Here is a 9403-nt window from a genome sequence, read left to right on the forward strand (position 1 = left end):
TGCAAAGCCTGTGCTTCCCTCTTGGATGCACATGTTTCTTTTCTCCTATGCATCGGCGCACAGGAATAATGATGATTCCGAGACCTTTGGTCGGAGGAGTTTCTTTTGCCCCGCCCCCACTTCCATCCAATATGCCACCGCCCCCGCTGTGCAGCACCTGATGGTTCTGTAGTATTCAGTAAAAAAAAGAAAAAAAGGACAGATCGCCTTTGGGGCGACATATAAACTCTTCTCCTTACGTATATTATGGCCTCGCAGAACATTTCATGTTCCCTACTCGCATCCATCGACACCATGGTCTGCACTTTGGTGATTTCAAGGGTCGCGTGATGCGCGCAACTGTGCAGTCAGGTACATGGTAGTTCTGAGATGGTTGTGAGACGGAAATTGACGTATGCAACTTACGTACGGTATAGCGCCCCGCCAACCATTTGGCACGGTACGGGGAGCGAATGAGATAGTGGTATTCACTTGAGTGCGTGGAGAGCTCCACGGCGTTGTACTCATACATGATCGTACTGGTCTCCTCACCATGTACAACTACTGTCCTATGCTGGAGTACACACAAAGAAACGCTGGAACCAGGGCAACCCTAATCCTATTGCCCGTTTGCATGCAGGTCGTTAGACTAGAACCTTGACTGGCACATCCAGCGGAAATCGCGAGTAGAACGAATTCCGAAACTTGTGCTGCGCCACTAGAAAAGCTGAAGGCGTTCTCGGATAAGTCAGAGAACAATGGCAGCCCGATTCCCTCAAAAAGACAATGGTGCAAGTGGAAATTCACCAACAAAAGATGCGCAGGGTGCCGCGCCAGCGCAGGGTGCCGCGGCAGTGCAGCCACTAGCTATGGTAGTTGCCCGACGTGACTACATCAACGATGAGGCGTTCAACATAGCCCGCCAAATCTATTCGCCGAGTTTTCCCGTAATCCAAGGAGGCGAAAGTGTCTACTCGCACAAGAAGGTCGAGCAGTCCATATTTAAAGGCAGGGGCCGTGAAATACTCCTACTGAAGAACGAAGAGGCCTCTCCGGGTACAGTTATGAAGCTGTTTATCCGAGAGGACAACAATAAAGTGGTTTCTGAAATTAACGAGCGTCGTTATCTCAGGGAGTTAAAAACGCACCTGTATCTACTGAACGGGAATACTGGGTCGAGATCACCCTGTCCCTTCATTGCTAGCATCACTGCTTCACAGTTTACCTTCGACAACGCCTGGGGGATTGAAGTAGAGTACTTTCCAAGGGGCACTTTTGCAGATATTACTCTGGAAATGAGCCCGACGGATTGCCTACTACTACTTGCCTCTGCTGCCCGAGGTATAGCCTACGTGCATCACAAGAAAATAGCTCATGCTGATATTAAGCCGGAAAACTTTGTCGTTACCCAGGATGCGGAGGGGAAACTGCAGGCTAAAGTCATTGATTTCGGAACAGCTCGTCCCTTTGGAACAACAGTGTGCAAGTATTTCGGAGACACAACGATATACCGTTGTCCAGAATTATTTATTCATAGTTCGTCGTACTGCCTGAAAGAACAGCCATCAGCAGCAACTGACGCGTGGAGCTTTGGGATGACCGTGCTATGGGTGATGACTCTAGCAACGGCTCGCACGCCATGGAAGCGTGCTGAGTACTCGGATATCGATTACAATTATTTCTCACAAAACAACGAAGGCCTGAATGGTGGTGCAGATCCAGAAAAGCTCACGTTCTTGGACTCGGACTTTCACGTGCTGTCAAAGTTCGCTAACATGTTAGTTTGCAATCTGCTGACACTGAAACCCAGCAAACGGTTCTCCATGGCCCGTGTTGCAGACGAGATCGCTAAACACCTACAGAAGTCACCTGATGAGCCAGAAACTCGGAGAAGAGAAGAAGTGGCGTGCGCGCTGCGTGACAAGTAGAAAGAGGTATTTAAAAAGTGTTAGACTGCTAGGGATCCGTCTAGAGTGTCTGCACGTTTTTGAGACAGTATATTCTCACGCCTTGGCTGAAAATCATCGAAACGATCACTGCTGCTTGTGTAATTTCTAATTGTACAGTAATTGTCTGTGCAGCCCATTGCTGTTCCAATTCAACCATGGTCACGAGTCGTCTTTTCTTACTAAATCCCAGCACCTTCATGCAGGTTTGGTTTTCGAAGAAGCGTGTATGACGTCACTTCCATCCTAGTTAATAATATCTGCAGGCTTATAGAAACGTTTATGACGTCACTTCCATCCAAGTTAATAATACCTGCAGGCTTATAGAAGCGTGTATGACGTCACTTCCATCCAAGTTAATAATACCTGCAGGCTTATAGAAGCGTGTATGACGTCACTTCCATCCAAGTTAACAATACCTGCAGCCATTTTCGAATAAATAAATTGACTATGGAATGTCCAGGGGTTCCATCGTCTTCTTAACCATGGTAACTTTCCTGTCGGACTAATTATTGACTTAGCTCAATCGGCGGGCAGTGCCGCACCCTTTCTCTGTGCATTATTCGGTCAAGCCCTGCGACGGCCAACCTAGAATAAAAAACAACAATAATAATAATTTATGGAAGAAAAAATGGACCAAGGAACTACATGTACAAGTTATGCTATAATGTCCACTAACACCACCAGTTACTAAACAATCCACTCATTCGATAACATTGCACGACACTCACCGACGGTGATGACGTTCTACAACTAACTGGCTGACAGATCTAGCACATATTGGATGCGCATTCCGCCTGCCTTCCAACTTGGAATGTTCTAAGTTATAGAAATAACATAAGGAGGAGAAGGTGAGCGCAACCAAGATAAGCACGAGCTGAAAGTCTCAGCTGTGAAGGACGTTGGCGGATGTTCATGCATGTCGATGACGATACTGGCAAGACCATTGGACAATTCGGTCAAACCACGATTTAAGGACGCAAAGCAACATTCCACACAACTTGTGTGGCTCAAAAGATGCGAAGATCAATAAAGGGGAAGCTATGCGAACAAGAATCATGCAAAACCGAATGCCTCAGGAAAACAGCACTGTACTTCGACTATGACAATTTAGATGGGCAATAAGCAGCGGTAACAAGCAGCAGTTTCACAGGACGATCGTTTCGCAGTATAGATAACGACGGCTTAGCCGTTATTGTTCTAGGTGAAATGTACTGCTGTTATGTGTTATCACTTTGTCCTTCCTTCTTTCTTTCTCTTGTTTGTTCATGTTTTATTTGCAAGTTTATTGTTAGCAAACGCATTCGTTATTGCTCTCGCTTTCATTGTTAAAATTCACACTTGTAAATTTCACTGCTGTTGTTCTTGGTGTTATGTCATATATGTGTTATCACTTTGTCCTTCCTTCTTTCTTTCTCTTGTTTGTTCATGTTTTATTTGCAAGTTTATTGTTAGCAAACGCATTCGTGATTGCTCTCGCTTTCATTGTTAAAATTCACACTTGTAAATTTCACTGCTGTTGTTCTTGGTGTTATGTCTTGAACTTAGGTTTTCTATAATCAGATAATAGTTCAATTTTGTTTCAGTGTCCTGTAGTACAACGACGATTCCTGATGTGTTTTACGGAAACTTGTTTGAATCCTTATTTTCTCTACACTATTTCTTACTATTTCACCGTTGAATTGCACATTGTCTCCATCGTTTTATTGTATTGCATGAATAAAGTATACACGAATGTCGATTCAGCTTGTCTTATCGATTGCGTTCTTCAAATTGTTATTCTTATTTCTTGTTTTCGCATCGCGGGAAGTTGAGCCCAGTTCAACTTCTGCGACCAGCGATGTCCATCACTTTCTACACTCCGACCCACGTGACAGCTCGCGTACAGTTTCGAGCTGTGCGTGGCACTGCGTGCCCTGCAGGATTTCGCTGCGATGTGCCATGCATTGCGCATGGAAGACTCTTCGCGCGATCCGAAACAGAGAGGAGACAACGCAGAGAAGCAAACAACATTATAATAGGTCACAATAACATGAATAACGTAAAATTAATGAACCTCCCTACATCTCTGTTTCGTTCAGGGAATTCAGAATAGGAAGTCTGCTGTACCACCCGCTCTTTTCTTTTTACTTTTAAAAGCGATTATTTGTAACATGGAAATTTGTTCCTTGGCTCACCATCTGAGTTCTTTAAAAATTTTCCGCTACCCCGGTTATTTCTTTTATTAGTATTAGTATTTTCTTTGCCTTCGCTTTCTTGTTATTGGGCAACTTGCCCGTTAGAATCTGCGAAGTAAAATAAACAACAACAACAACATAACGTTAACACATGCGCTTAACTGCGCAAGAACGGGGAAGACAAAGTGTCTCTGACGCTGAACTACTGTGCATACTCTGCATACCCTACAAACCTGGCGAACAAGATATCGGTCAACACAGGGAAACGTAAACTGTTCAGTAACTAGGTCTGCGAAAAAATGTGAAGTGAACATAACTACAACATGACAATTACCGCTTTCCAGTGTAAACAGGCGAAAAGCCCTGGTTTGCCCTTTGGCTTCTGGTGGTGGATCTGATCTATTCTGCCCGTCGTTTATTATTATTATTATTATTTTAAAAACGAAGGTAAGTTTTGGGTGGCAAGAATCCACGCAAACACACATCCAGTCACAATAAGGCACTTGTCAAAAAAATCCGAACATTTTTGGTCCCTTCTCATCGAGGATTATACAAGGAATGGCTCAAGTTGGAAAGACTAAAACTTACACCCGACGAGGAATAACACCAAACAATTGTAGCACCAAGCATATTTAAGAAAGGGCTATTGTCGAAGCAGGGTTTGATGGACTTCTCGTGTGCTCTGGATGGCAGTCAAGTGTCAAGTCAAGTCGGTGGAATAGCGCGAGCTCCAGCGTGGGGAGCAAACTGTTTCCTAACAATCATCGCCGAAGTCGCTACCACTATTTCATACAGGTGCGGTGTGAAACAAAACAGAATAATTTGGGATACAGCACTGAGCAAACAAGCATGAAGTTGATTGCTCCTACTAGGAACACACGCTTCTTGCCGAACTCGACACTTGACTGACCCACGACTGCCATCCGGAGCACACGAGGAGCACGTCGCACCTTCCACTCGGCAAACCTGCAAGAAAGTACCACTCCCTGCTCAATACACAGTGTTTCGGGGTCCTCATCAGTTGATGAGGATGGCAGTCGTGAGTCAGTCAAGTGCAAAGTTCGGCAAGAGGCGTGTGTTCCTAGTTCGAACAATCAACTTCATGACTATTACCACCGAAGGCGCAACTTCTAAGTTAGTAAACAAGCAATAGAATATAGGGGAAGATCAAAAGACAAGGAAAAGAACGAAAGACAAGGGAAAGTGAAATCGGAAAATTCTTTTAATTTTGTTCGAAAACGGCATTGATAGAGAACGTTTCGCGCCAAAGAAGTGGTCCATGGCGAAGAGAGCAATAGATCATCCGTGCTGTGGATTATCAGCTGGAATGCAGGTCGCAACCCGAAATTCTCAGAAGAGACTAGAACCGGACCCACTGTACTATTGCGAATCATGTTTGCGATTACAAGTACTTTAAGTACCTGCTTCGCAAGTCTATGAAGATAATTGATTTTGCTGTTATGTCCACAGAAACAAAACGAGTAAGAATCCAGACCGTTTTCTTGTGACCTTCTTCAGTGGAATGACGTCACCGATCAGGAGAATAAAAATTAATACCATAGGAATAGTACAAGCGGATGATAATTGTACACGTACAAAGAGAGCCAAATGGAGGTGAAAAAATTATGAACTATGCTGTGAGGAGTTAACCTGCTTGCACTGCACATACTGGTAACTTGTATTCATGTACGCAACAATCCCTTACGTCGCAGCTGTCGATGTGTACCATCTAAACAATTGATGTGAAATAATAGTATTCTACATGTTGAAGTTGCTAAGCCATTTCTGCCTCCGACCCAATATTTCCCCATTTTTGATTTTGCTAGTTAGCCAGTATGAATCAAAAAAGACAGAAGAAGGCAGACACGCCGGCCACGAGAAGAGCGGCAGAACGCAAAAAAGCACCCAAACCACCCACTTTGGCTACCATAGCCGCCTCCCCAGCCTCGCCCGCAGATCCCAGCCCAGGAGCTTCCACGGCACCAAGCAATGCAGCTATGTCCATGCGCATCCCAGCACTGGCGATGTCACAGAAGGGCGCTAAGCTCGCGGAACGGCGATCAAATGCTGCAGCAGCTGGTGACGCTAGTCCCAATCTCCCCAATCTCCAAGCGCCGACACCAAAGGGTCAATCGCCCCTAGCAAACCCAACACCACCCAAGTGCGAAGGGGCCAAGGCCAGCGGAGATGGTCATCCAGCTTCCTCCAGCCAGCAGGCAAAAGCAACACCGCCCGCTAGGGGACGCTCCCCAGCTAGGACACCGACGGCTACGGCTAAGACTACAGGTGGCGCTGCAGAAAACCCTACTGAAAGTCCAATGTCAGACTTGTAAACTGTTCAGTAACCAGGTGTGCCAAAAAAATTGGAGTGAACAACACTACACTATTACAATTACGCATTACAATTACCGCTTCCCAGTGTAAACGGGCGGAAGGTCCTAGTTTGGCCGTTGGCCTCTGGTTGGTGTACCTGATCTATCCTCCCCACCTTTCATGAGCCGCATCTGACGCCTGATCATGGGGTGGTGGTGTCCCACTCAAAGGGAAAGGCTGTTCTCGACCCTCCTTTTATCCAAACCCATGCAATTTGTTTTTCTTCGTAAATATAGAAGTGCATCACTATAAGTGCTACTAAAAGGCGCAATCCTCCTCAGCCTACTGAAGCTCAACTGATGAGGGGTGAATTTCCCGAAGCACTGTATGGAGCAGGGAGTGGAGCTTTCTTGTAGGTTTGCCTAGTAGCCCTGTCCCAAAGATGCCTTAATTGTTTGCAACGTCTGCTTTTCGCAACCGCGCCCAATACAATTGCATATCGTTGAAAGCGCATTCACCTTTTTGGGAAAAACTCGAAAGTTGCTAAGATCGCAACCTAAAATGAGAGCGGTCTTGCGCAAACGTTGATGCCAAAACCACAAAAAGGCAGCAGCAATGGCGGCAGTGCGTCTAGCCGGCGACAGCAAACTTTATACGCCTTCCTGCTGTAAACCACAACTTTATACAGTGCAAGTAGCCTGTTGTACGCACCTTCCATCATTTCAGTGCACGCAAAAGGGAATGCACATAACGGAACTTAACATTGATTTCTTGTTTCTCTGAAATGAGTGTGAAAGCACGCAAGAAATGAGCGTGAGTGCATTGTACTCTTTGACTTGACCTTTAGACCACCGCATGGGGCCAAGGTTGCGGAATAGTTGCGAGGCAGTTCGCGAAAAAGAAGAAATGAAGTTGCGATTCCTTTCAAAGCAACGAAAAGTTGCGAGAAAGAAGGAAGTATCTTTTGCAGCGTCGAAGGTTCGATTCTCGTGTTCTCTCGATGGCAGTCGTGAGTCAGTCAAGTGTCTATTTTCCTAGAGTTTTGTGCAGAAGAGCCTGCTGAGCTACAGCCGGCAATTACATGTAGCTGTGTATAATTTCAGAACTAAATACACAGACCTAAACACGCCTGTGTGGTGTGTTTCTCCACCAATGAGCGCGTACTATGATTATTTATCGCTGTTCTCACACTTTACCATTTTAGCAGCTTGCATATGCCATTGATATATGTGGAAAGCGCGCACTTGCGCCATTTCTGGTGTATAAGAATGATCATTCCTCCATTATTATCATTATCATCCTCTACTGATGAGCTCCGACAGGGAGCGAAACAGCTGTCTAGAGGCGTGGATCAACATTATCTCTCAACGGAAGTGTCCTTGCTGGTGTCTGTATGGTTCGGCTGAAGAGCGCGTGGTTGTAATGAGTTGGGAATGCAATGAATTGTGTATAATTTGTATCTTATTTCTAGGATTTCCCAGAGGCCGTTTAAGCCTATCAAGGAGGTCTCCATTTCTGTGCAGTTAGGATGAGAATATGATAATACAAAGTGAGCAGAAAATGAGAAATAACACGACGAATTGGAAAACTTGGAAGGAATAGGGCATTGGATATTCACTGAAGTGAGCAAATCAATGAGGAAAACAAGGCATATCAGTGAATACCTTTGCAGTTGAATTGAAACTTAGCTATACTATTATGCAGTTCTCTTTTAAACTCAGCAATATTTTTGATGGAGGTTATTAAGACCATGATTGAGATACGAGAGGTACCTGGTTCAAGTCCTGCCTGGGAGCGGTTTTTCCAGCCGTGCTGCTACCCACAGTCAACTGAGAACTTGTGGCCAGGCACAATGGGTGCATGGATGCAGCTAATGGGGTCGTTTTCGGCACTTGTGCCAGTGGTTGTGAGACGTATCCACTCACCGCCACCGTTAGGCGCTGCATCTTCCGCTAGGGTTTATCGGGTGTTAGCGGCCGTCGTGAGTTCCCTTCTGGAACGGACACGATAATTTACTCTTTTTTATTGTAGGGGCCGACATTTGCACAGACTGCCCACCTGAAACAGAAATAGAAGATAGTATGTGTCCATGTCGATGGAAGACTAGTTTGTTCGCACGGCGCTCACTTTTGGTAACGGTAATGTGGAACATTGCGAGGCGATTAGGGTGCGAATTGATGTATCTAAAGAGGGTGACCAGTGAAAGATACAGGCGTCTAAAGTGAAAGGATTGAAGTTGACATAGCGTATTTAGACTTTCTTTAGTTCCAGGACTGTTTTAGGACTGTTTTCATTCACAACAAAGCCGTGCGTCGGACGATAGAGGTGACTTTTTTCTTTCTTTTTTTTACTATTGAACACTCACTGCATAATGAACTAAAATGTGGAGGATAACTCGACACAATGGTACATATCCAGCAGGACGGAGTGGGTGGGACCTGTGAAGCTCAGCCGACCAAGGTCTCTGACTTGTGGTGACCAGCGAAGATTGCAATCAAAGCTGGACAGCAGGCACACCTCGACCTCCACATTTCTTGCACTGTCACGCCCCTTGCCCAGACCAGTACGGCTCGCTACATCGGAGTCACTCTGGACGAAAATCTTCGCTGGTCACCGCAAGTCACCTCTATCGTCCGACGCACGGCTATGAAGCTCCGGATCCTCCGCCAGATCCGGCACTGCCTAACAGTGCGGCAGGCGATGCTGTATTACTCTGCCCTTATCATACCGGATATTCTGCGTCGAATGCATTTCTCCCAGGACTGTCCGCTGAGCAGCGGAACACAGTAGCCAAACTGGATTAACGCTGTATCTGTTGCGTGGCCGATGAGCACCCATTGGCCCACACTCTTCCCCTGTACACCAAGCTGGGTGTCTGCCCAGTGCTGGAACGAGGGGAATGCAAGCTTCGAGTCCTGACATTTAGAATCCGTTCTGGAATCGTCAGTGAGCTGTTGTCGTCGCGGATTGTATTGCAAGGCCCGCCGA

The 9403-nt window shown here is 45.8% G+C and overlaps 1 protein-coding gene across 1 annotated transcript; it reads left to right on the forward strand.

Moving 5' to 3' along the window:
* The first annotated feature begins 737 nt into the window (after positions 1-737).
* LOC135812808 (serine/threonine-protein kinase SBK1-like) lies at positions 738-1907 on the forward strand. The gene has a single exon (XM_065326024.1). The coding sequence runs from the start codon at positions 738-740 to the stop codon at positions 1905-1907; it is 1170 nt and encodes a 389-aa protein (XP_065182096.1).
* Positions 1908-9403: the final 7496 nt, after the last annotated feature.

This window comes from Sycon ciliatum, chromosome 3 (assembly GCF_964019385.1).
Source record: "Sycon ciliatum chromosome 3, ocSycCili1.1, whole genome shotgun sequence".
NCBI lineage: Eukaryota > Metazoa > Porifera > Calcarea > Leucosolenida > Sycettidae > Sycon > Sycon ciliatum.